The sequence below is a fragment of the Chrysemys picta genome, chromosome 1, assembly GCF_011386835.1.
Source record: "Chrysemys picta bellii isolate R12L10 chromosome 1, ASM1138683v2, whole genome shotgun sequence".
NCBI classification, from domain to species: Eukaryota; Metazoa; Chordata; order Testudines; family Emydidae; genus Chrysemys; species Chrysemys picta.
In genome coordinates, this window is record NC_088791.1 from 94940600 (window position 1) to 94967207 (window position 26608).

The window sequence follows — 26608 nt, forward strand, 5'->3', positions numbered from 1 at the left end:
GCTCTTCAGAGCCCCTTCATTAGGGTGACCAAATGTCCCGATTTTATAGGGACAGTCCCGATTATTGGGTCTTTTTCTTATATAGGATCCTATTACCCCGCCACCCCCCTGTCCTGATTTTTCACACTTGCTGTCTGGTCACCCTACCCTTCATTAACTTACATGTAAATAGCGGGAATGGCAGGCAGGCAGGCAGGTCATCAACTCTCTTTCTTTCTCCTGGAAGGTACCACAACATATTTCAATCACCGAAGATAACTTCCCACCACTCCCCCCACTTTCCTGAACTTAATGGGCAGTTTCACCTTGACAAGGGGGAACCATAGACCACCTCTGTTCCCTCAGCTGAGCTGGGATTGGAGAAGCAGCAGGAAAGGGTTTCCTGCTCTCTGCTAGCTGTTGAGCTCTTCCCTGCATGTTAAGCTGTTTGTCCAGGAAGAGGATGGTGGGGGTGGTAGTGGTTAGGTGTCTTTAACACAACCCAGCTGGGTGGGGGTGGGATTTGGGAGGAGTAAGCCAGACAGCTTATCAGAAGGAACTCTCAGTCACAGCTCTGGAAGGAGAGGACAGAGGAAAGGAGATCAGGGTCACCAGTGCTCATGTGGTCTTTTCCACCCCAATGCCATGATCCAGCATCTCGGTTGTGTCTGTTATAGCTTAGAAAAAATTGACACTTCCTCAGAGTGAAGCCCAGCAGGAAAGGCCCAAGCTATTTTTGTGCCCTCTTGGCACAGCCAACAGGAGCAGTCCTCCTCAAAGGGTAAGTCATGTGGTTCAATGGACCAACTGACCACAGTGTTATTAACCAGGAGAATCTATGTTTTAGTCCCATTGCTGCCCTTCCTTCTTTCAGTGGGCACAGGGACTAAGGGTATGTCTACACTACGGGAGTACTCCGGTTTTACAGAATTCAATTTTTGGCAACAGGTTGTATAAAGTCGAGTGCATGCGGCCACACTAAGCACATTAATTCAGCGGTGTGCATCCATATTACCGAGGCTAGCGTTGACTTCCGGAGTGTTGCACTGTGGGTAGCTGTCCCATAGTTCCCTCAGTCTCCCCCGCCCATTGGAATTCTGGGTTGAGATCCCAATGCCTGATGGGGCAAAAAACATTGTTGCGGGTGGTTCTGAGTACATGTAGTCAGGCCCCCCTCTCCCTCCCTCCGTGAAAGCAACGGCAGACAACCGTTTCGCACCTTTTTTCCTGGGTTACCTGTGCAGACGCCATACCACGGCAAGCATGGAATCCGCTCAGCTCAACGCAGCAGTCATGAACATTGTAAACACCTCGCGCATTATCGTGCAGTTTATGCTGAACCAGAACCTGCAAAATAAGGCGAGGAGGAGGCGGCGATGGCACCGCGGCGACGAGAGTGATGAGGACATGGACACAGAATTCTCTCAAACCGTGGGCCCCGGCGCTTTGGAGATCATGGTGTTAATGGGGCAGGTTCATGCTGTGGAACGCCGATTCTGGGCCCAGGAAACAAGCACAGACTGGTGGGACCGCATAGTGTTGCAGGTCTGGGACGATTCCCAGTGGCTGCGAAACTTTTGCATGCGTAAGGGCACTTTCATGGAACTTTGTGACTTGTTTTCCCCTGCCCTGAAGTGCCAGAATACCAAGATGAGAGCAGCCCTCACACTTGAGAAGCGAGTGGCAATAGCCCTGTGGAAGCTTGCAATGCCAGACAGCTACCGGTCAGTCGGGAATCAATTTGGAGTGGGCAAATCTACTGTGGGGGCTGCTGTGATGCAAGTAGCCAAAGCAATCAATGAGCTGCTGCTACCAAAGGTAGTGACTCTGGGAAATGTGCAGGTCATAGTAGATGGCTTTGCTGCAATGGGATTCCCTAACTGTGGTGGGGCGATAGATGGAACCCATATCCCTATCTCGGCACCAGGGCAGCCAGTACATAAACCGCAAGGGGTACTTTTTAATGGTGCTGCAAGCACTGGTGGATCACAAGGAATGTTTCACCAACATCAACATGGGATGGCCGGAAAGAGTTCATGATGCTCGCGTCTTCAGGAACACTAGTCTGTTTAAACGGCTGCAGCAAGGGATTTACTTCCCAGACCAGAAAATAACTGTTGGGTATGTTGACATGCCTATAATTATCCTTGAGGACCCAGCCTACCCCTTAATGCCATGGCTCATGAAGTCATACACAGGCAGCCTGGACAGTAGTAAGGAGCTGTTCAACTATAGGCTGAGCAAGTGCAGAATGGTGGTAGAATGTGCATTTGGACATTTAAAGGGTCGCTGGCGCACTTTACTGACTCACTCAGACCTCAGCCAAACCAATATTCCCATTGTTATTGCTGCTTGCTGTGTGCTCCACAGTCTCTGTGAGAGTAAGGGGGAGACGTTTATGGCGGGATGGGAGGTTGAGGCAAATCGCCTGGCCGCTGACTACGTGCAGCCAGACACCAGGGCGATTAGAAGAGCACACCAGGAAGCGCTGCGCATCAGAGAAGCTTTGAAAACCAGTTTCATGACTGGCCAGGCTATGGTGTGACAGTTCTGTTTGTTTCTCCTTGATGAAAACCCGCCCCATTGATTGACTCATTCCCTGTAAGCCACCCATCCTCCCCCCTTCGATCACAGCTTGCTGTCAAAGGAAATAAAGTCACTATATTTAAAAAACCATGTATTCTTTATTAATTGATTATAAAAATAGGGAGAGAGCTGACAAGGTAGCCCGGGTGGGGTGTGGGAGGAGGAAAGGAAAAAGCCACTTCAAAACTTGTTGAATGACAGCCTTCTGTTGCTTGGGCTGTCCACCGGGGTGGAGTGGCAGGGTGCACGGAGCCTTCTCCCCCCCCCACCTCCGCGTTTTTGGGCGTCTGGGTGAGGAGGCTATGGAACTTGGGGAGGGGGGTTAAACAGGGGCTGCAGTGGCACTCTGTGATCCTGCTGCCATTCCTGAAGCTCCACCAAACGCCGGAGCATGTCCGTTTGATCCCGCAGTAGCCCCAGCGTTGCATCCTGCGTCCTCTGATCTTCCTGCCGCCACCTCTCATCTCGAGCGTCCCTCCTGTCTTCACGTTCGTCCCTCCTGTCCTCACGTTCATTGGCCGCTTTCCTGTACTGTGATACTGTGTCCTTCCACTCATTCAGATGAGCTCTTTCATTGCGGGTTCACTGCATGATCTCAGAGAACATTTCATCGCACGTGCGTTTTTTTCACCGCCTTATCTGAGCTAGCCTTCCGGATGGAGGAGGGAGGCTTGAAAAATTTGCAGCTTCGGGAGGGAAAAAAGAGAGAGAAATATTTAAAAAGATACATTTTACAGAACAATGGGTATACTCTTTCACAGTGAACAACACTATTCACATTACATAGCACATGTGATTTCGGTACAACGTCGCATTTTGCATCTTAATATTGAGTGCCTGCAGCTTTGGTGTTAGAGATCACAGCCGCAGGGCCGGGCAACAGAATTTGGCTTGCATGCGGCCATGGTAAGCCATTGTCTTTCGGCTTCTGCAACCTTCATAAAAGCAGCACCCTCCTTTCCCATACCAAGCATAGCCTGTTGAGTGCTGCGGACACAGTGTGCTCAGGACAAATTAATCATTAAAAAATGCTTGCTTTTAAACCATGTTTTATATTTACAAAGGTACACTCACCAGAGGTCCCTTCTCCGGCTTCATGGTCCAGGATACCGCCTTGGGAGGGTTGGGAGGCTATTTCAATCAGGCTGAAAAAAAGATCCTGGCCGATGAGGAGAACGGTGTGCTGTGTGCTCTCTGCAAGCTCATCCTCATCCTCCTCCTCCTCATCTTCCCCACCCACAAAATCCTCAGGCATGGCTAAGAGTACCCCCTCATCAGAATCCACAGTCAGGGGTGGGGTAGTGGTGGCAGCCCCCTCTAGAATTGCATGCAGCTCAGTGTAGAAGCAGCATGTCTGTGGCTCTGCCCTGGACTGTCCGTTTGCTTCTTTGGTTTTCTGGTACGCTTGTCTGAGCTCCTTAACTTTCACGCGGCACTGTAGTGAGTCCCTATTGTGGCCTTTCTCCATCATGCCCTTGGAGATTTTTTTCAAATATTTTGGCATTTCGTCTTTTGGAATGTAGTTCTGCTAGCATGGAATCGTCTCCCCATACAGCAATCAGATCCAGTACTACCTGTACGGTCCATGCTGGTGCTCTTTTTCAATTCTCGGACTGCATGGTTACTTGTGCTGATGAGCTCTGCATGGTCACCTGTGCTCTCCACGCTGGACAAACAGGAAATTAAATTCAAAAGTTCACGGGGCTTTTCCTGTCTACCTGGCCAGTGCATCCGAGTTCAGATTGCTGTCCAGAGCGGTCACAATGGTGCACTGTGGGATAGCTACCAGAGGCCAATATCATCGAATTGCATCCACACTAACCCTAATTCGAACCGGCAATGTCGATTTCAGCGCTACTCCCCTTGTCGGGGAGGAGTACAGAAATCGATTTTAAGAGCCCTTTATGTCGAAGTAAATGGCTTCGTTGTGTGGACAGGTGCAGGGTTAATTTGATTTAACGCTGCTAAATTTGACCTAAACTCGTAGTGTAGACCAGGCCAAAGACACAAAGCCCTTATCCATCTGTGTAATGGAGATAACTATCCTTTCCCAATCCCAGAGAGGCACCCAAGGGGTTAATATTGCAGCACACTCTGAAGATGTTCTCATTTACCGTTGCAGAGATGGAGCTGGATCCCTGTGCCCCTATAAGGGAAGCTGGCTGCAATCTCTGGGAAGAGCCAGCCCTGGATTTCCATGCCCACTGTGAACAGGCTCAGCCTGCAGCCCATCGTCACCACAGCTAGCATCTAAACACAGCCCGTCTGGGATGTGGCTTGATGTTGGTAACTCAAAAGCAGGGCCGGCTCTAGGTTTTTTGCTGCCCCAAGCAAAAAAAATTTTGGCTGCCCCCCATCCCAGCCCTGGGCTCCTCGCCGCACCCCCCTGCTGCCCCAGCCCTGGGCTCCCCCCCCCCCCCTGCAACCTCAGCTCTGGGCTCCCTCATTCCCCCCCCACACACACACACCTCCTTCAGCCGCAGCCCTGGGTCACTGGCAACTCGCTCCCACGGCAGGTCATTCAGCAGGAATTTTAGATGTGCACAGAACACAGACAGGATTGGTTCCCATATGGTTACAGAACTGCAGTAAAGTGGACCAATTTTCAGCTTGTGTGATTGGAGGATATCTGGGTGCATGTTATAAGACTGTCCTACATAAATGAGGAAAAGTTGAGGTGCCTTTATTATTCTTTTGTTCCACTCTTTCTTTCTATGGGGAATTTGCCAATGCAATAGCACTGTCTTCCTTTTAAACAAACAAAAAAGGCAATGGCTGTTGAAAATAACAATTCCAGTCCTAATAACCACTGGGAAGCATTTCTTGCTCAATTTTAGCCTACTTTTTCTACAGCAAGTTACAGTGGATCAGTATATTTGATTTGGGAGAAATGAAGTAACAGCTGCCCAACCTGAGCTTGAGCACTCCTGAATTTTGAGGTGTTCAAATCTGGAAGGCAGGTGCTGGGGGGGGGCCCTGTGGCGCCGCGGGGGAGCACGGCAGCATGTATGCAGCAGTGTGTGTGGCGCTGCGCGGAGCCAGACACGCTGGTCTGAGTGGCACGGTAAGGGGGCTGGGGGGTTGGATGGGGTGGAGGTTTGGGGGGGCAGTCAGGGGCAGGGAGAAGGGGGGTTAGATGGGTCAGGGGGTTGGGGGGGCAGTCAGGGGACAGGCAGTGGTTGGATAGGCATGGGAGTCCCGGGGGTTTGTCAGGGGACAGGTAGGGGATGGGGTCCTAGGGCGGAAGTTGGGGGGGTCTCAGGAGGGGGCAGTTGGGGACAAGGAGAAGGGAGGCTTAGATAGGGGGTGGGGTCCCAAGGGGCAGTTGGGGGCAGGGGTCTTGGGAGGGGGCAATCAGGGGACAAGGAGCAGCAGCGCTTAGATTGGGGGTGGGGTCCTGGGGGGCAGTTAGGGGCAGGGGTGATCAGGGCACAGGGAGCAGGGGGGGGTTGGATGGGTTGGGGTTTCTGTGGGGGGCAGTCAGAGGGAGTGGATGGTGGCAGGGTGGGGCTACCCTCCCTCCCTGTGGAGTGTCCTTTTTTTCAATGTTAAAATATGGTATCCCTACTCACAGCGCAGCTCTCCATTCACAGAAGGCTGCAGCATGAGGTCTCAGCTACCTCACTCCCTCCCCCTTTCCTGTTGGTAGTGGCCAAGGGAATGCTGGGACATGTAGTTCTTTCCCTGCTCCAGGGCTGGCTCTATAGGCAGGGAGCTAACCAAGGAACTACAGCTCCCAGGGCCCCCTGTTGGTTCTCAGCTCCCATGCTGGATCCCTGCCGCCCCTGCAAATGAGCTGCCCCAAGCACGTGCTTGCTTTGCTGGTGCCTAGAGCCGCCCCTGCTCAAAAGCAGCAGAAACCTCAGCATAGCTACTCCCAGTGAGCCACTCCTACCCCCACCCCCCTTAGATCCTGCACCTGGCACAGTGGGAGTGACTCACTGGGACAACACAAGAGTTACACCCCTCGGTGACACCCAGACTGTGAGAGCTTATCCCAGACTCACCCTGGTTTCTCTTTGGCCAGCCACTAATGATTCTCTCTTACAGCTCCTTGTAGATGGCATTCTGCCTGGGGAGCCCCTCACTCCAGCTTCCCCAGGGAATCTCTTTCTAATTGCCCCCTTTGCTTGTTCATGTGGACACACGATGATGAGGTGAGGTGGAATGATCTCCAAACTGGTGGTGCCCATGAATCATTAACCAGTTTCTCTCATTTGCTTTTCTCGCTCTTCTTGTCCTGACATTCTTCATCTCTGTGTCCCTCTGCCTCCTGCTCACTCCTAGTGACATTCGCTATTAATAATATTCAGCATTTGCAAATTGCTTCTCTTCCAAAGACTTAAAGGGCTTTAGGCAGACGGAGAGGTGTCAGTATTTCACTTTTATAGGTGGGGTATTAGAGGCACAGAAAGCTCAAGCGGGTCAGTGCAGGGCTTGGAATAGAAGAGGTCTCCTGATTGCTAGTCCAGTGCTCCGTTCCCCAGACCACAGGTGTCTGCTTCTGCAGCATCCACCCCAGTGTGCCTGATGCTAATGCTTTTCTCCTCTGAAAGGTGCTTATCAGAGTTAACTATAACTAACCCATTAGTGTTTCATTTAGGTGTTGTCTACATAGAGGGGTTCATCTGCATTAACTTGAATTAGTATGCAGTCAAATGACCTCCATCCGCACGATGCATCATGCCATGCTTCAGAGTGTACTAACTCGCTAGGTAACACCTATTCCATAATCACTTTGATGGTATATTAAGCTCATCACTTATTGAGTTAGTGTGGACTAATGCTCATGTGAACACACTGCCCCTTCGCACTAGATTGGCAGTCTGCCAACTGCTATCCCACACTGCTTTGTGTGACACCAGGACCAGACTGTTTGTTTATCTGTTTGCTCTCCTGTGCTCCGGGGTCACGTTGATCAAATGAGACAAGACACTCTGTACTCCGCAATTCTGCAGCTGTGGCATCCGTTGCAGAATCCACCCCTTGTACCAGGATTTAAGCCTTTGTTTCAGATAGATTCAGTCTCCAGGCCTTATAGGAGGAAAGAAAACCGGCCAAATATGCACTGAGTGTAAAGCACAGGGCAGTGCGAGCTGCAGACAACCTGGACCAATCAGTGGATCATTTCAGCAGAACCATCTAACTGATATCTTTATCCAACTGCTCCCCATGCCTTCCAGGGAGCCTACAGTCCTAACTGTCCCCTGCCAAGCTGCCAAAACCTCCTCCTTCCAATTTGAGAACATCTAGGATTCATTTATGCATTTCCAGTACAAAAATCTGTAGTCTGCTAAAAAATTAAACATTTTAGGGCAATGCAAAACTAATGAAATTCAATAGCTAATTAAATAAGAGGGAGAATATCATGCTGAGTGTAATAATCATTTCCAGATGAACTTTAATGCAAACAGGTATCTGAACCTGCAGCAGAATCTGCTGTGCTGGATTGCCACAGAATCCAGGGGTCTGGCTACAGAATTTAGGACCAGCTTGTCAGGGAGCATACAGAGTCTTGGGTCTATCGAGTCTGTCCTGGATCAGACAATGGGGTATTTCCTGAGGGGGAGCTGTGAACAGAGAACGCTCTCTGGAGTCGTTGCGGGACAAGTTGGGAGAGTCTGAAAAACAATGATGGGGCCTAATCACATCTCTGTGCACACAGCTCCCCTTGATGCAAGTGCACATGAATCTGACCTTTTGCTGTGGACAGCTGGGCCTGTTGGGATTTTGTTTTAATTTTTATTATAATAATGCCCAGAGGTCCCAGCTGAGAGCAGGGCCCCATTGTACAAGGCTCTATATACATCCATGAGTCCCAAAGAGTTTACAGTTTATGGCCCCAAACCTGAAAAACATGTGCTGATCTTTACATGCATGAGTTATCACATTGATCTCTGTGAAATTGAGCACCTGCTTCACTGGTCACAGGATGGGGGCCTAAACAGACAAGACAGAGAGTGGGAGAAAGGAATTATTATCACCCCCGCCCCACGGGGAACGGGGGCATAGGGGGAATGAAGTGCCTTGCTCAAGGTCACACAGGAAATGTGTGGGAGAGCTGGAACCGAATCCAGATTTTAAAGTGATGCTTTCTTTGAGTTCTACACCTTTCCTATTATACAGACTCACTTTCCCCTTCTTTCTACAATATCCTTGACTACTTAGTGTTCTCTGGGTCAAATTCAGCCCTGATGCAGCTCCATTGACGTCAAAGGGATTTCACACACTGCACAGAGCCCTGAGTTTTTATTTTTTAATCTAGGGCTGTGTTTCCCTCTAAAGTAGTCATGGGGTCCTGGCTTTTAAATTAGCTCTATAAAGCATTGTTGGAGAAGACAGCAGTGTGGAGGAGGCTGGGGTGCAGTGCCAGCTCTCTGCTAAGTCCCTGCAGCCTGATACTTGGCAGACCTTTTGCTGTGAGAATTGCAACTGTTGTGGCCGTTTCCCTGTTGTTGGTTAGTTTAGCCCTCCAGCTTAGCCAAAATGCACATACCCCCTTGTGGACAAATGGAAGGCCAAACAAGAGGTCCAACTAGGGTGACCAGATGTCCTGATTTTATAGGGACAGTCCTGATATTTGGGGCTTTTTCTTACATAGGCACCAATTACCCCCCACCCCTTGTCCCGATTTTTCACATTTGCTATCTGGTCACCCTAGGTCCAACCTAAAGCCAAAACTTTAACCTAGTCTTTTCCCTGGCTCAAAATGCTCCTGTGAGAGCCTGACAAACTGTGCCTGGCTACAGTACTGAGCCCTAGGGTATGTCTACACTGCAATTAGACACATGCGCCTGGCCCCTGCCAGCTGACTCAGATGGGCTCAGGTTGCAATGCTGTTTAATTGCAGTGTAGACATTCCATTCCAGCTCAGGCTGCAATGTGAGCTCTGGGACCCTCCCCCCTCACAGGGTCCTAGAACCCAGGCTACAGGCGAAGCCCAGACATCTATGCTACAATTAAACAGCACCCCTCCCCCCAGCTGGCACAGGCCAGTGGCAGGTTTTTAATTGCAGTGTACACATACCCTTAGAGTCAGTGGGAAGTTCAAAGGCATTAGCCCTGGAGAGGTGTCAAGCCTAGCCAAGGACTCTCCTGACTCCTCCTACCACAAGGTTACCTCCACTGCTTCCCCACAGGCCCTTAATTCCCCTCCTCAGGACTTGCCTCTCCAGATAAAGCATAATCCCCTCCTTAGGGTTCATTGGCTGGGTGTCTTTTTTATGGTTTCTTCCTGGACCCGTTCCACTGTTTCTTCAAAAGCTCCCTCAGGCTCTCCCAGGGTCTTGCACTCAGAAGCTCCTGTCCTTTCCTTGTATGTGTGTGTGTGTGTGTGTGTGTGTGTGTCTGCCTGCCTGTTTTCATAGAGATGCCCAGCAAGTCTTGTCCCTTCCCCAACCTCTCCCGTTTTGAGGGCAGGGCTGCTCCCCTAGCACTTATACCCTGCAGCCTGTGCCATCTCTGGCATTCCCAAACAAGTTTCAAACACCACCACTCTCTCCCCCTTCTTCTTCTTCTTCTTGAGCTACCCAGCTCTTTCCCCATTTTTTTCAGCCGCTACCTCCCAGGATCCTTGCTAGGCCAACAGATCCTGGGCCTCCCTGCCCAGACCTTCTTTTTTGGCTAAAGAAACCCACCAGTTGCCCCTGCTAGGAGCAGGAGAGAGTCACAACCATTTCCCCTCGCTGAACTGGGGAAAGACTGCATCTATACAACTGGCCCACTTCCCAGGATGCCCCCATTTCCTTTTGGCCTACCAGGGAGTTAGCCCCAGTGTTCTCTAGCCTAATTTCATTCTGCTCATTACATTCTGTCCATAACATTTCATTTTTAATTGAGTATGGGATTCCCCTCTTCCTGCCCTGTTGTGTAATGTTCCTGTAGGCTCTGGAACAGCCTTCACCCCAGAAATGGCTGCATTTCTGAGTTACAAAGTGTTCACTCCGGATCGGTACTCTGTAAAACCAGCAGGGTGCTTTGGGATCCTCGGAGGGCAGGTACTGTAGAACTCAGTCATTACTGTGGAGTGAGTATTGTGTGTAACCTCTGTTAGAATTCCTTCGCTGTGCCCTCCTGCTGCAGCCCCAGGGGCTGGTGCTCTCTGTGGGCAAAGACCCCTGCTGTTAGCTGAGAGTGTTCACTGATCTCACTCACAAGCCTTTGATCAAAGGCTCTCTTGCTTTGGGAAGTTTTCTGGCCTCAGAATTCTCTGCTGTGCTGATCAAGGCCAGTTGCGCTGATCTGGGGCCTGAAACATCAGAGAAAGCTGGCTTAGGACTGGGTGCTCCCGGGGCTTAGCCATTCGACAGGCCTTTGCAAGAGCATGACCCCATGTGAAGGGGGGTGGGTGGGACTAAGACTCCTGTCAGAATGTACAGCTTTCTGTACGCAGGGTTTCTCCTATCTCTGATTTTCTCCTCCACTCCCTAGCCGGCTCCGCTTCCTCTCTCTCAGTGCATCCCCATCGCTTGTCAGTGTGAATTAAAGCAAACTCCTCCATCCTCTAGTCTCTTTGTTGCTTTGCCTAGGAACTGCATCAAATGATTTGTTTCACTCTCCCTCATCCCTCCATCAAGCCCTTGCCTCTCGCTCTCTTTTCTTGCATCTGGGCGCAAGCAAACAATACATATTTTAATACAGCTAAATGTACATGTATACAACTAGGAACAAAGAATGCAGGCCATACTTACAGGATGGGGGGACTCTATCCTGGGAAGCAGTGACTGAAAAAGAGTTGGGGGGTGTGGTGGATAAACAGCTGAACACGAGCTCCCCGTGTGATGCTGTGGCCAAGAGGGCTAATGCGAACCTGAGATGCATAAACAGGGGAGTCTCGAGTTAGAGATGTTATTTTACCTCTATATTTGGCACATATGTGACTGCTGCTGGAATACTGTATCCAGTTCTGGGTCCACAAGTGAAGAAGGATGTTGATCATTGGAGAGGGTTCAGAAAAGAACCACGAGAATGATTAAAGATTTAGAAAACATGCCTTGTAGTGATAGACTCAAGGAGCTCAATCTATTTACCTTAACAAAGGGAAGGTTAAGGGGTGACTTGATGTCAGTCTATAACTACCTACATGGGGAATAAATATTTGATAATGGGCTCATCAGTCAAGCAGAGAAAGGTGTAACATGATCCAATGGCTGGAAGTTGAAGCTAGACAAATTCAGACTGGAAATAAGGTATAATTTTTTAATGGTGAGAGTAATTAATCATTGGAACAATTTACCAAGGGTCATGGTGGATTCTCCATCAGTGACAATTTTTAAATCAAGATTGGCTGTTTTTCTAAAAGATCTGCTCTAGAGGAATTATTCTGGGGAATTTCTGTGGACTGTGTTATTCAGGAGATCAGCTAGATGATCACAATGGTCCCTTCTGGCCTTGGAATCTCTCTTTCTCATGACTCCCTATTGAATTCCAGTGATGCTTTCAGCTCCTTCCTGAAATGCTCAGAACTGCCCCCTACATATAATTATGCAGTATGTGTTGGGTCAATTTTTTACCCCCAGTTAGTAATCCAGTCTCATCAGAAAGAGGGTCAGAGAGCTCACATAATCCCTGATCGCTCCTTTCCCCCTGTCCCAAATAGGGAAATAATCCCCATTGTGTTAAATGATTGTGGCTGGAGCATGGAGAATAAGGAAGAACACAGACCAGGCAAAGAAACTCACCAAGATTTATTAATCTCACACAGGAGAGAAATCCCAGCAGCTCCTCAAAAGCAACAATCCCCTTTGCCCCAAACCCTGCAGGTTACATCCCACCCGCAGTGTGTTCTCCCCCATGGGGTCAGCACTGGGGGACGTCAGCCACTCTCTTGTCAGGGGCTAGACAGTGTTGTATAAATGGGAGTGGTTCAGCTACCTTAATGAAACATTCCATTGAGACTGCAGGACTAGGTGGGAATGCAGGGGAACAGTTGCAGGAACAAGGGAGGGTTCCAGGGTGACTGCCCTGAAGCCAGGGGACTCATGCAATGGAACAGCTCTAACTTTGGATACAGTGCCAGTTGTTATCAAACAAAGGGGCCCATTTCTTAAGCCAGATCTTCCCCATGATTCCACCCCACTAACCAATCCTGTTCCCATACCCGCCTTGCAGCCAATCGAGATTTCCATGAAGACAAAGAAGCATTAGGACAGTAGTGAGGAGTAAAGATTAAACTAAACCTGCTTTGCTGCCATGGGTGCAGTTGCTTGCGGTCTTCTCCCCAGAGGCTGGTCAGGACCAAGTCGCCCTTTGATGCCTGTAGCCTCGTCTCACCAGCTGACTTTGCAACCTGGTTAAGTCCTCCGGTGTTGACTACTCCTATTGTGGTGTCATCCACAAATTTGATCACAGTTATAGTTACACCAAAGAAACATCTGACATGTCAGGCACTGGCAAGATCCAACCTGGAACATTGCATTGAATTCTGGGACTCACAATACCTGTGAGATATTGACAGATTGGATGCAGGTCAGAGAAGGCCTGGAGGGAATTATTTATATGAGGATATTGAAATAATTAAATTACATATAGCTTAGCTATACAGCGATCCAGGGGAGCGGAACACAATAGACTCTTAGCTATTTGAATGGTGTAAACACCAAGGAAGGAGAGGGATTATTTAGGGTGGAACAAAGGGGTGTAGCTAGGAATAATGGGATGAATTTGGAAAGGAACCAAAGACAAATATCAGGATACACTGATGGAAAGATGTATTAGTCTTAGGAAGAGTCCCAGGAGAAGTGGTGGAAGCTCCATTGCTTGGGACATGCAAAGCTAGAGTGGACAAAGCACTAGGAAGTGTCCCGTAGGGAATAATCCTGCTTTGCTAGGGTGGAGGGAAGAGACCGACTTAATAAACTAACAGAGCTTTTCCATCTTGAGCTTCTATGAGTCTATCAGCATGTGTGGGAGGGGACACTAAGATGTAATAATACCAGGTTTTCCATTTTTTACTTGCTATATACTCATTTTAATAATAGTGATGGTGGTAAAATTAGTATAATAAACTATTAATATGAGTTGCTGACTTCCTTGCAATTGGGGTTTGGGGCTAGGATTGCAAACAAGGCCCCCTCTGATACAGAGCGGAGTAGCTGGGGGTGGAGGATTAGCACTGGAGCACGGCCTAAACCTGCTGGGAATTACTAGAGAGGAGAAGACACACAGGCGGGGAACAGAATTCCGCTGCTTGGGACGTTAGAGACATTGCCCCAGTTTTTCCAGTGACGGAGGTTTTGAACTGCCCCACTCTCACATACACACAGAGAGATCCTATTCCCATCCCTAGTTCAAACAAAATGACTAACTCTCTTCACACATAGCTACACACATTCTTCCAACCACTCCCCCCAGCATTCTGATACCCACACTACAGCCTATGTTTTCAAACAGGGTACGTCAATTTTGCTCATCTCAATTTTCCAGTACCCAAGATGCCATGCAAAATTAGTGGGCACTGTTGAAAATGTAGGCCTAAATGTGTAGGGGGAATACCCCCTGGGTGACTGTGAGCAATAGACACACACACAGGGCTTATCAAGGGGCTAGTTAATCTGGTTAATCTCAAGAGGGAAGTTCAGATCCTTGAACCCCAACATGTGGGCAGTGCCTTACACTGGATCACACAGTTAATTGTGTGGTGTCATATCGTACATGGTGGTAAAACTCCATCCCCTTCTCCTCGCCACACACTTTCAATATAGGCAGTGGGAGTGCAGTCCTTTCCCCAGTGATCATGCTGTGTCTAGTTCTCCATGTCTCTCATTTTTATGTTAGCATGCTCCTACTTTCTGAATTTCCATTGATGGATTCCACTGCTCCCACAAGAATGGTACAGGCAAGTGGGTAGGGGTGGAACAATCATAAAGAAGCCACAGCTGACACTGTTAAGATTAGCCATCACTGCAGTGCAATTTCCCAGTGGCTACATCATTCCATCTGCTTGCATACTCAGGGGTGGAAGGGTGACTCCCTCACTGAATTATGCATTTCTCCTCTTGCTTTATATTATCAGTGGACGGTCAGCAGGCCCTGAGGTCTCCCTGGTGAGGTCACAGCCAGTGGGTTGCCAGTTGTTACAGAACTTTCTTCAGCCAGCAGTCCTCTCTGAGCAGAGACAGTGGCGTCCTGTAGCTGATGAGTCCATGCCTCAGGGAGATGGGTGTCTTCAGCGCCTTTCCGCAGCGGGCCCTGGCAGCACCTGGCATTTTCCTCCTGGATCTGGGTGACCTCGGTGTTACCTCCATACACACCTGCAGCATTGTTGGCCACATTGGTTACGTGGACTTTATTGCCAGCTCTCTTCTTCTTCCGGCTCTTGTTCTGAAAGAGGAGGCAAGTGAAGACTTGCTTGAACTTCTTGCGGAAATGCTTAGAGATGAGGGCATAGACGATGGGGTTGAGGCAGGAGTTGGCATACGACAGGCAGTGGGAGGCCAGGCGGCAGGCATAGGTGGCTCGGTTGAAGGGGAAGTAGCCAAACCAAAAGCATAGGATGACCAGGTGGTGGGGCAGCCAGCAGAGGCAGAAGATTATGGCCACAGCCACAATCATCTTGGTGACCTTGCACTTGGCCTTACGGGACTCTGAGATTCTCTCGATGGGGTCTACGGAGGTCCACAGGAACTTGATGGTCCTGGCATAAGCCAAGCTCACGACAACCACAGGCAGGAGGTACCCAAACACAAAGGTGAGGATGTCCAGGATCTTCCGGCGTTGGTCCTCCCAGATGGGGACACAGATGGGCACCCCGTGGTAGTGGACAATCTGGTAGTAGCTGAGGTAGGGCCCTGCAAAGAGCAGTGACAGAGTCCAGATCACTATGATGGCAACCGCTGCATTCCAGGAGGTCCGGAGATCCCGGGATTTCAGTGGGTAGCGAATGGCCAGGTACCTGCAGAAGGGATGGGGTGAAGCAGGGTTTAAACAGCAACACAAATGAGTCAGCAAAGGAACTTCACTGTCACTATCCTGCTATTCCATGCAGCCCCCTCCCAGGTGCTGTCTCCAGTGAGGCCTCTCATCTTCCCTCCTCCACCCCTTGGGAGGGAGGATTAAGCAGAACCCCCTGGGCAATTTGATCTTTCTTTCTTCCACCACTCAAGCATTCTTCCCCCCAATGGACTCTTTGATCCTCCTAAGCCAGCCACGGGAGAGATTCTAGTTTCCTCACTGACACCCTGTTGCACTGGGCCTGGGGGATTGATGGGTTTGGAGAGCAGAAATCCAGCCTCAATTCACTCTTGTCTGGAAGAACAAACCAACCTCTCCCCAACGAGGAAGAAAAAGGGCTAGGTAAGCAGACTGTGGGAGAGCTTGTTTTGGGTGCTGAGAGAGAGGAGGAGGAGGAGGAGGAGGTGAGGAGCAACAGAGAAGGGAGGGAGAGAGGAAAGGGAAATGGGAGAGAGGGATAACGAGAGAGGTTTATGGGGGGAAGGGAGAATGGAGGGAGTTGGGAGGGGAGATCTGTGGGTTGGCAGAGAAGGGAGACCTGTGGAATGAGTCAAGGGAGGGGATGGAGATGGAAGATGAGGGAGCTCTGTGGAATAGGTCAGGGTGGATCTGCTAGGATTGTGGTTGAGGGTAAGAGCACATGCATGGCCCTGTGCAACAGCCTGCCACTGGATCAGAAATGGATAGCAGTGACAAGGGGCTACAGGGGATCAAATCCCAGACACAGTGAGTGACCCTGTCCTGGGTGGGTTGTGCCTGTTCCTGACAGACACCGGTGGGGTCTGCCTTTCTCCTACACTTACCTCGCCATGCCAATCCAGTTTTTTTAACTGAAGCGAGAGACCCAAAGCATGAGTGGGGATGGGTGGGGGAGGCTCACCTGTCAACAGAGACGGCTGCCAGGGTGAAGCTGCTGGCATACATAGTGAGGTAGATGAAGAAGTGCACAGCCTTGCAGGCAAAGGAGCCAAAGAGCCACCCGTCCAGTGTGTAGATGGTGGCTTGGAAGGGGACGCAGCAGATGATGAAGCAGAGGTCTGCCATGGCCAGGTTGAGGATGAACAAGTTGGTGGTATTGTACTTCACCTGGCCATTGTGCAGCAGCACGGCCAGCACCAGCCCATTCCCCACTGTGCCCAGAAGGAAGATGAGGGAGAAGACCACCGGCACGATGATGCCCGCAGCACGCACCTCCAGGCTGTTGGAGGAGGCATTCCAGCTCTCTGGCATCTCCCCATCAGACAGTGGGCCTGGCAAGGGAGGGAAGAGAGAAAAACAGCAGATCCTCTGTGTCTACTGTGCATCTCCAGTGTGTCCGCTGGGTGTCAGCGGCACAAGAACACCTCTCAGTGGAGAACACAGCAGCTACTGTCAGCCCTGCTCCTATTGACTCCGCCTAGCTGGAGCTCCACCTTTGTGGCCCCTTTGTGGTGTCTTAACAAGGCGAACCCATGAGTCTCCCAGTGAGAGGCCCTAGTGTGCATCTTAGCTATGCTGGTATAAAGGAGCGGTGGTGGCTTTAGGCCTATGCAGCTGCATAGATCCCTGTCCTTCCAAGGTCTCACTTCACACTCCCACTAACCCATCATACCAGGCCCCATCCCTGGTCCCCAGTCTGTGGTCCCGTTGGAGTGTGGTGCCCAAGGGCTGTGGCAGGGGGTGAATTTCATAACAGCTCTTCCTACCCCTGCTTAGAAAGCTGTACTTTGGCTCCATCTCCTGGCCCGTATGAGGGAGGGTTCCCAGGAGCCACAGAGCCTCTCTCAGAGGCGAGAGGGATTTGCTACAGCCTGAGAGGGTCACAGGCAGGGAGGAGGAGACTGGGGGTGTTGTGGATATAGGGAGGTGGGGCTTGAACCTGAGTGGGGCAAGAGCTGTCACTTCACATAGAGCCCCACAAAACCAAGGGCCAGTTCTGGCCAGAGCAAAAGCAAACACATGCACAGTGAAACCCCAGTGAGGTGACTGAGGTGCAGTGGCATTTGGGGTGAGACTGGGCGCTAGGAGTCGAACCCTGGCCTGCTGTCACATCAGAGCACGGCGGTGGGTCATAGCCTTTGACACCCTGCTAAACTAAGAACAAGTCCTTTCGCTGATGCCCTTGTGGCCCCTGAGGTCCAATCTCCCATTAGACGTCAACATCCAATAAGCTGATTTAACGATGACATCAAGAGATGCAGAGTCCCTTCATCAACTGTGACATAATTGACTGGACTTCTATTGGGATCAGTCAGTCAGGATTTGCTTGGCTTTAGGTCACCACAGGGACCCTAGCTGTGCTAAATCCAAGACAGCCGCCTGCACCAGCCAACGCTGCATGGGTGCAAGTACCAACGGTGACACCGGCCTCTGGTGGGGGAGCCTCTGCCAGGCACCACTTGACCCTCTTTACTCCATTACATTCCCAAAGCCGTTAAACCTCTTGGGATTTCTTGTTTTAGTGAGTTTTAATCTCAGCTTTCCTTTGACAGGGGCTCAGCAGAGGCCCCCAGGGAAGTAGGAGGCAGCCCTTGGGGGTGGGGAAAGGGACCCCTGCACCTTCTATCCCCACAGCATCACCTAACCAGCTCTGATAGCAGGGAGGTCTCCTAGGCCGAGGGGTTCTGCCATCTAAGTTAGAAGGGACACAGTCAGCCCTACCTTACAAGAGCAAACCAGCATGCATGGCCCCAGCGCCCTCCAGCACGGCTCCCTCTGCTCTGTCCCACACCAAAAAGGGGTTAGCGCTCTCTTTCAACCCAGCGTTCCCACTGTTGTAAAAAGTGGTGGGGCCAGCGTCTAGAGATCACTCGGTGTCCCACACCAGGGGATGGCTGCCTATTGCCATGTTTGAAGTAATAAGAGATTGAGGGATGAATTAGAAAAATGACCAGTTTTGTGTGAGCAGAGGCAGTTTTGTTCAGTGGACACAGCCCAGGCCTGGGCATCAGGAGACCTGGGTTCTACTCCTGTCTCTGTGACCTCGAGCAAGTCACTGTCCCACTCTGCGCCCATTTCCCTTCCTCCCACAATTTGTCTGGCCTGTCAATTTAGACTGTGAGCTACCGGGGCAGGCACTGTCTCTATGTGTTTATTTAGCACCTAGCAGAATGGGGTCCTGGTCTCGTCTGGCTCCTAGGCACTACCGTAAGACAAAGTAATAATCATTAAGAAGCTAAGTTCAACTACATGAGCAGGGAACTGGAGTATTCTGGCTAATTCCAGGACTTCGCACACACAGTGGCCTCAAGCAGAGCACTGCGTGACAGCGCACATCACCAATGAGGCACAAGTATCGTATAATAATATCCTTCTTATTATTACACCAGCAGAATAAATTGTCATTGGTTGATCAGTAATCATAAGGGAAGGACACTGTTACCGAGCAACATCTGATGATCAACTATTTATGGGTGCAATGAGCCCCCAGAGTCTCTTCTGTCTTACTCCAGCAGGGACCAGGGCTTTCCCTCTCATTCACAGAACTTCACTCCAGCAGGTTGTCTCTGCACTCCTGGCTCTCGAGGGGCTGACTCTGTACCTCTGGTCTCCACAGCTCTCCCGCCCAATGTCCTCTCTTTCCCATGCGGAGAGACCTGTTCCCATAGCTCTGACACATGAGTAAACTTTGCACCACATGGAGAAACCTGTCCCCATACATCTCTCTCCCCAGAATCTTCTCTGCCCCACACAGAGAGATCTGTCCCCATAGCTCTTCAGAATCCCCTCTACCCCACATGGAGAAATCTGTCCCCACAGCTTTCCCTCCCAGATTCCCCTCTGGCCCACACAGAGAGACCTGTTCCTATAGATCTTCCCCCCAGTATCCCCTCTGCCCTACACAGACACCTGTCCTCCCAAATCCCCCTCCCTTCCCAACATCCCCTCTGCTCCACACACAGGAGCGGCACCAGGGTTTTTGCCGCCCTAGGCGGCAGCGCTCCTCCTCAGAGCATTCGGAGGTGGGGGTCCTTCCACTCCGTGTCTTCGGGGTGCTTCGGTGGCGGGTCCCAGAGCAAGTGAAGGACCCGCCACTGAAGTGCCCCGAAGACGCGGAGCGGAAGGACGCCCGCCACCGAATTGCCACAGAGGATAGCAAAATGCCGCTCCCCAAATCCTGCCACCCTAGGTGACCGCCTAGGGTCACCTAGTGGAAGCGCCGGCCCTGTCCACAGAGACACCTGTCCCCACAGCTCCCCCCCAGCATCCCCTCTGCTCCACACAGACACCTGTCCCCCCAACTCCCCCCCAGCATCCCCTCTGCCCCACACAGACACCTGTTTCCCAGCTCCCCACCCCCAGCATCTCCTCTACCTCACACGGACACCTGTCCCCCCCAACACTCCCCCCCCAGCATCCCCTCTGCCCCACACGGACACCTGTCCCCCCAACCCCCCCAGCATCCCCTCTGCCCCACACGGACACCTGTCCCCCCAACCCCCCCAGCATCCCCTCTGCCCCACACGGACACCTGTCCCCCCCAACACTCCCCCCCCCCCAGCATCCCCTCTGCCCCACACGGACACCTGTCCCCCCCAACACTCCCCCCCCCCAGCACCCCCTCTGCCCCACACGTACCTGTCCCCCCAGCTCCCCCCGGAGCCGCACGGCAGCAGCGGGCGGGCTCTGTCGCTCTCCCCGTCGAGTCCCCGGGCTCTGGCAGCGGGGCGCTCTCTCTCGCTGGCGGCGCCCCGGCCCCAGGCCCCGCGGACGGGGCAGGAGCAAGGGGAGAGCGACCGCGCTGCCTCCGCCAGCCCTGCCCGGCTCGGGCCACTCACCTGCGCCTCGCGCCGGGGCGCTGCGATCCCGCTCCCGCTCCCTCCCCACGGGCCAGAGGGACCCGGAGTTTGCCTGAGCTGCGCCTCTCCCACGTGGCGCGGGGCCCCCTCTGGCTCCCTCCTTCCCAGCGCTCCGCCGCGGAGCCCGCCGCGCTGCTCCGCTCGCCGGGAGGCTGGCGCCGGAGTTAACCCCTCCGCGCCCGGCCTCGCCAGGGGTCCAGCGCCCCATGCAAAGGCCGGAGGCTGCCTCGGCACAGGAGGCTGGTGGCTCACAAGGGCCAGGGCAGAAATTCCCCCAGAGCCCGCAGCTCTGCGGAGACCCACTGACCTGGCCCGGCCCAGCCCCGCCCCTCCGATCTACCCCCGGGCCCTGCACCCCACCCTGGGGTACAGAGACTGAGCGCCCCCAGGCTCATGATTAGCCTGGCCAGCACCCAGGAGCCCCAGGCACAGCCCAGCTCCCCAATCGGCCCCAGGCGCCTGGGGAGGACAGAGCTGCAGCATGTGTCACCTCAGCTTCCCCAGCAGAGGGTGCTGGGAGTCCCCTGTGGGCACGGGGCAATGAGAGACACCCCGCAGGCAGCCAGACACACAGGGGCTAGTGGTGGATGAGGGGCTGTGCCTTCGCCAGCAGGAGTTGCTGGGACGCCTGGGGAGGGGAGGTGTTTGGGGTGGGACCGGAGCGAGGGGTTGCAGGCAGAGCCGGTTGTGGTCCCTGCGGTGACACTAACACACAGGCCGGAGTGCAAAGGGCACCATGAGCCCAGCTCAGCCATGGTGATATCCCATCAGCGGGAATGGAGTGTGCAAGGACTCCAGCCCCCCAGGGGCCTGCGGCTGGGTAAATTAGTTAAACACACGGGATTAAACTCTAAAGCAGCAAGGGAGGGAGATGAAGGGCCCCAAAGCCTGTGTGTCTGGCTGACCACAGTACTCTTGCCGCCATGAGAACAGGCCGTTTGGAGGCATGTGGCCCTGTCAAGGCACAGTCAAGTGGGGAGTTCCTGGCTCCCCTGCTCCCCAAGGGATTTTAAATGAGATGGATCCAAAGTCTCTCAATCGCAGCTTCTTCCCATCCCACTGTGGAACACACAATCGCTGCTGGGAGAGGCACGTGCTGGGGAGGATGAGCAACTAACCCTCCCCGCCCCCATCCACTTCTCTCCCTTCTCCACGGGTCCAGGCCTATACTTCAGTGCTGGGCTAATGGATGCAGCGCCGTTTCATTCAGGAGTGAGCTTTCCCAGGTGGCTGGATGCAGTGCTTACCACGTCAGTTATTAAAATTAAAAAATTGCTTGATCTTCAGCACCTATTTGCTTGAGCCCCGGCACCTCTTTCATTACAAATTAAGCAGTGCTGGGATCAGTCCTGCACAGAGGCAAGCAGCCATTCACATTCACTCTGCATGGCTAGTGGTCTTACACTCACACACCCCTTGATGCTGCCTGCTCCGGTAACTCTGCTCAACAGGACTTAGCCATGAGATTTCCCTCAACACCCAACAACAGATGGTGCCTCCAGCAGCATCTCCCTACACCCTCAGCAGCACCCATCGCACCTCTACAACCAGCAGCACATCTACAACCTCAGCCACACCCTGCCACAGCCCCACTTTCCCAGCAACATCCATTGTCCCTCCTTGCCAAGCAGGACATATTGCACCCCAACACACAGAAACATCTTTACATCCCCACTTACCACCCCCCACCAAGCAGATTCTCTAGACTGCCAGCAGCACCTGTGGGACCCAGCAGCATCCACAACACCATGCAACCCCAGCAGCACATACTGTTGCTCTACAATCAGCAAAACTCACTCTAATCCTACCCTCCAGCACCACTCGTATTCCTGCAGCTGCACCCACTGTGCGCGCGCGCGTGTGTGTGTGTGTGTGTGTGTGTAGCTGGTTGTGTCTCTGTGACAGCAGCAGTGTCTGGTATCAGACTCTGTAACTAGGGGAAAGGGGAAGGATTTCTCTCAGCCAAAGGGATCCACTGATAACCAGAGAGGTAGAGGGAGGGAACTCAGAGTGCCAGCCTGCAGCAAGACACACGCAAGGGGAGCCCCGAAGGAGCTGCACCCATCATGGAGATGGCCAGAGTAGGTTTCATTTACCTGCTGCTGCTGGGGAGCTGGGCCCAGGGGCCTCTTCCCTCTGGAGCCTCTCTCCTCTCCCAGGAGGGAGACCTTCCTCTAAGTGAGGACCTTCTGCTGCCTGAGAAGATCGGTGAGACCACCCCACCCAATCCTGACATCCACCTCATCCGGAGCAAGCCATCTGCCCACGTGAGGCCATATAGCCTGTCCCGCTCTCCGAATGACTACCACTACTCCCCCAAGCCCAAGCATCTCAGGGCCCCTCGGTTGTTGAAGCTGCTGGGCCCCTCATACGACCCCTTCTGGATGTCCCCACAGGATCCACGAAGCCGCAACACCAGTCTGGAGCAGCTGGGCACCCTGAGCCAGGACCTGGCCGATGGCACCAGCCGTTACCGGAAGAAGCTGCTGCAGGAGGCTGAAAATGTGGAGCTCCCTGTCCTGCTGCCCCCTGAGGAGGGGATGGCCAGCAACCTAAGCCAAGCTGTCGCCAACCGCCTCCGTCAGTGGCTGGTGGACAGCGCCACCTGCCACCTGACCTCATCCTGGGTGGATCTGGGGCCTGTCTTCTGGCCACGTTGGGTCCGCCACACAGAGTGTGACACTTCCCACACTGGCTGCTCCTGGCCTCCTGGCATGACCTGCCGTCCTGCCCAGTTCACCCACATCAAGCTCCTGGTCTGGCACTGCTGGATGAGCAAGGACCCAGCCATAGACACGGGCAGGATTCTCCAGCAATGCACCTGGAGGCAGATCCCCTACCCAGTAGTGTCTGCTTGCAAGTGCTCCTGTCGGTAATAGGACAATGAGGGGCAGGGGGCTCTTCCCCCACTGGAGGGGTGGGATCACGGGTGCATTGCCACCTCGGTGCTCCTTCAGGGGGTTGCTATCATGCTGCAGCAGTTTGAAATTGCCTGCACAGCCAGGGCTTGAGAAGCTGAGCGGCGGACAGCATGATCCCACCTACGTTCCCTACTGCAGATAGAGCTGGGAGTCCTCTCCAGATGTTCTCCTCTCCACCTGGACCAGCAAGATATCACAGAGAGATACTCCTCTGATCTCTCCATCCACTACAGCCAGGATCCAGCATCCTCCTGGAGGAAGTACAGAAGAGGGGGAGCCGGAACTTGGGCTCCCCTCCCATATCCAAGGGAATGAAGCCAGGAACAGAGTGCCATGGGAACTGGGGGGACCAATAGTCATCTCAGGTTTAGATTCATAATTCTACGGCTTTGGGATCCATGGGGGTATTGTGGTGCAGAAATGCTGGTGACGATTATTACCAAAAGGAAGCGCAGCTGTGTGTGTGCAGAAATAAAGATACAGAATAAGAACTTGTAGGAATCTGTGCAGTTTAATATATAAATGGAGCCAAACTGACCCCTTTGCTATCTACAGCTGCTTGGTTACGTGGCACAGCCTGCTGGGCCTTTGCTTATGGGTCATAGGTTCGAATCCCCACTTCGGGACATTGGCTTGTCCCCAGCGCTACCCCAACAAGGCTAATCCAAAGGGAAGTAAGTGCTGTGCTACTCTGTTAAACCAAGGTCCCCGACCCCTGGTATTGGAGGGTTCCCTGTGGTGGCAGAGGAGGGCAGTGCTGGGTCAGGAGGGGGTGGGTTCTGTACTATGGGCCTGAACCATAGCTCACTGTAATCCTGGGAGCCTTCCCATTAAGCTTACTGGGCACTGGCACGGGCTCTTGGAAGTGGGGTCACTTCTGCTCCCTCTGTCCCTTACCTGGGCACGAGGAGAAGAGAGACAGCCAGAGGGAGGCAAGGGGGCCAGTGCCAGGCAAGGGGGCCAGTGCCAGCAGGAAGGGCAGTGGTTAGCTGTTTACACAGGGAGTCCTTGTGCCTGCCTGTTGTTTGAGCGATTTATCTGCTGTGAAGGACTGGGGACAGGGTCGGCTCCGTTTCCCGACACAGCCCAAACAAACGAACCCAAAGCAGCCCTGTGCTTCTCATCGCCGGGCCTGCAGCAGCCTCCACGGCTACCTTGTTTCAAGCCTTGCTCTCCCCTCGGGCTTGGTCTGTGTCTCCTGCCCTATACCAATTACAGTGAAACGCTTGCCTGCAGCTCAGTACTTCTCTGTGTAGAGCAGAGGTAATGGGGCTCGGGAGGACCGGCATCAGTAATGAAATGAGCTCGGTGGTCATTAGCCCAGTGCAGAGCACCAACGCACTGCTAACAGACATCTGACTGTCTCTTCCTCGGCGCAGGATTGGAAGAGCAGGGGGGGAGCTGCAGATTCAGATCGAGATACACTGGCTGCACGTGTGCGCATTGCAAACAGCGGCAGGTCAGGCATACAGTTGCTGCAGGGCAAGGGGTACTGGTGTGGGTTGCGAGGGATTGGAGTGCGTGGGGGGGGGGGGGGGGAGCGGCAGACCAGCACTAAGGTGCATCAGCAGAGCTGTGGAGAGCCCTAGACTAGAATAGCAGGGGATGCATGGCCTTGGCTTTGTGTAGTCTGCTGAGCAGCCGGCACCCTCTGATTTCTGTGGGGCACAGGGCGGAAGGAACGCTGGGAGAAGCTGCGGCGTCTGCAGCAGTGTGACATACACCAGGAAACCGTGAGAAGCAGAGCTTTGCAGTGAATTCAGTACTAACACAAATCCCACACTCGACGGGGCGTTATTCGTTTGCAAGATTTCATTTCTCCAAACCTTTGCTTGCTCAAGAGCTGCTGCAGAAACTGCACAGTTGGGTCTTGAACCAGAGCAGCTGTTGGGGAAGACCTGGATGGAGACAAAGGGTTTGGCAGCTAAAGGGGAGCGGGAGGATGGAGGGCACAGAGGAGGCAGCTGTGGCAGAGGGAGTGGGGAGGTTTGGGCAGCTAGCAGTAAAGTCAAGCTTTTCTCACTGGGGCAGGTCTGACAGCTGGGTGGTGTGGGGCTGGGAGAGCTCGCCCCTTGGGGAGGGGTTGGCAGTTGAGGGGGAAGAGGGAAACTGGGCCACTTGGGGAAGGAGGCACAAGAATCTTGTTACGAGGGGAGAGTTTGGCAGCAGCAAAAGGGGCACTGCCTCTCTCCTCTCCCCTCACTGGTCTGTTTCCTCTTTCCACCATCAACGTGTGTGCACCGGCTCAGCAACACTCCTGGTTGATGTGGGTGCTGGATTAGAATAGCAGGGAGAGCTGCAGACCAGGACGGAGGGGCACTGGGAGAGCAGGTCTGGAGTAGCAGGGACCTGCAGATCAAGAATGGGGCATATTAGTATTTGGCAGAGCTGTGTGGGAACCCAGGACTGGAACAGAAGAGTTGCTGCAGGTTCACTCAAGTGCACCAGATGCAGGGGCAAGCCTAGGGCTGGGTGTGCTACCCATACTGGGGAGAAAAGGGCATCCGTAGATACAGGATATGAGAGGATAAAACTGGATTCGATGATAAAAAATGGTGGAAGCTTTGCTTGGGGGCTCAAAGCACCCCCGCACACCCAAGGCTTAGCCCCTCCCTGCTGGTGTCATGGTACAATGGGGCCCGAGTGGCAGGCAGCTTCCCATCATTTTCTGTGGCCATGAGACAGAGCTGGCTTGTTCTGCGTACGCTGGCACTGACACGGCTATCTTCCTCTCAGCTAGGGGTGCCCCATGGCAGGGGTTTTGCTCAGAGTCAGCTAACGCCAGTGCTAGCAGGCTCTGACAACTGGAGATCTTCCCAAGGCTGGAGCTTACCAGATCCGAAGCACTCATACAGGAGCCCTTTGGGAACCAGAGCAAATGTTCTCCTGATCGTTTAGCCCCCTCTCATTTTAGAACAGGGCAAGTCCCATTTGTTTTCATGATGGAGACCAAATCTAAACAGAAATTGTCTCCTGGATAGCTCCCTTCCCAGGCCCCCAACCATCTCTCATCCCATCCCCAAGTGCCCAGTCGCAACTGCGGTAATTGCTTATGTGGAAAAGTAACAGGAAAGAAATGACTGTACCCGGTCCTGCGGTGGCTCTGCTGCCCAGGTGCTTTCTCCTGGTGCCTCTTGTGGGCCAGCAGCTACCAGTGGAGACAAACCAGGCTAGTTCCGCCTCCCTGTTCCAGCCGCTTTTTACAGGTGTCGTGGTGGCAGTTTGACAAGCACAGCCAACTAATTTTCAAGCTGCATCACTGGATAAAGAACTGCCAAGAGAGATACCCGAGCTCTCACTCTTAATAACAACCATCTAGAGGCTTCACCAGGGGCAAAACACAGCTGTCCATCTCCTAAGCGAGGTGGGCTGCCTTGAGCACGCACCATCTGG

At 52.8% G+C, this 26608-nt stretch overlaps 2 protein-coding genes and 1 long non-coding RNA gene across 4 annotated transcripts; 1 reads left to right on the forward strand and 2 right to left on the reverse strand.

Moving 5' to 3' along the window:
* Nucleotides 1-2667: 2667 nt before the first annotated feature.
* On the reverse strand, nucleotides 2668-6920 carry LOC135980907 (uncharacterized). Its single transcript, XR_010597834.1, has 3 exons — nucleotides 6573-6920; nucleotides 3640-4231; nucleotides 2668-3251 (listed from the first exon to the last, which is right to left on the reverse strand). It is a non-coding gene; the product is annotated as an uncharacterized LOC135980907 (long non-coding RNA).
* Nucleotides 6921-12236: 5316 nt separating this feature from the next.
* On the reverse strand, nucleotides 12237-20614 carry GALR3 (galanin receptor 3). Of its 2 annotated transcripts, none has more exons than XM_024100081.3 (3): nucleotides 20274-20614; nucleotides 16397-16766; nucleotides 12237-15457 (listed from the first exon to the last, which is right to left on the reverse strand). In XM_024100081.3, exons 1-3 carry the CDS (start codon nucleotides 20500-20502, stop codon nucleotides 14575-14577), a joined length of 1482 nt encoding a protein of 493 aa, XP_023955849.3. In that variant the 5' UTR covers nucleotides 20503-20614; the 3' UTR covers nucleotides 12237-14574. The 2 variants fall into 2 exon arrangements, with proteins under 2 accessions (XP_023955849.3, XP_065437356.1); XM_065581284.1 differs by lacking the exon at nucleotides 20274-20614 and adding an exon at nucleotides 20074-20256.
* Nucleotides 20615-22195: 1581 nt separating this feature from the next.
* Nucleotides 22196-23707, forward strand: LOC101952693 (noggin-like). Its single transcript, XM_005302633.4, has one exon. The coding sequence runs from the start codon at nucleotides 22361-22363 to the stop codon at nucleotides 23168-23170; it is 810 nt and encodes a 269-aa protein (XP_005302690.2). The 5' UTR covers nucleotides 22196-22360; the 3' UTR covers nucleotides 23171-23707.
* Nucleotides 23708-26608: the final 2901 nt, after the last annotated feature.

What these genes read in the sequence shown, in the direction of transcription:
- LOC101952693 (XM_005302633.4), top strand. Translation starts at nt 22,361, where the DNA reads ATGGAGATGGCCAGAGTAGGTTTCATTTACCTGCTGCTGCTGGGGAGC.
- GALR3 (XM_024100081.3), bottom strand. Translation starts at nt 20,502, where the DNA reads ATGGGGCGCTGGACCCCTGGCGAGGCCGGGCGCGGAGGGGTTAACTCC. An exon ending in CGCCCCGGCGCGAGGCGCAG is followed by an intron (nt 16,767 to 20,273) that starts GTGAGTGGCCCG and finishes CTCCCTTGCCAG; the next exon opens with GCCCACTGTCTGATGGGGAG. An exon ending in GCAGCCGTCTCTGTTGACAG is followed by an intron (nt 15,458 to 16,396) that starts GTGAGCCTCCCC and finishes TCCCTTCTGCAG; the next exon opens with GTACCTGGCCATTCGCTACC.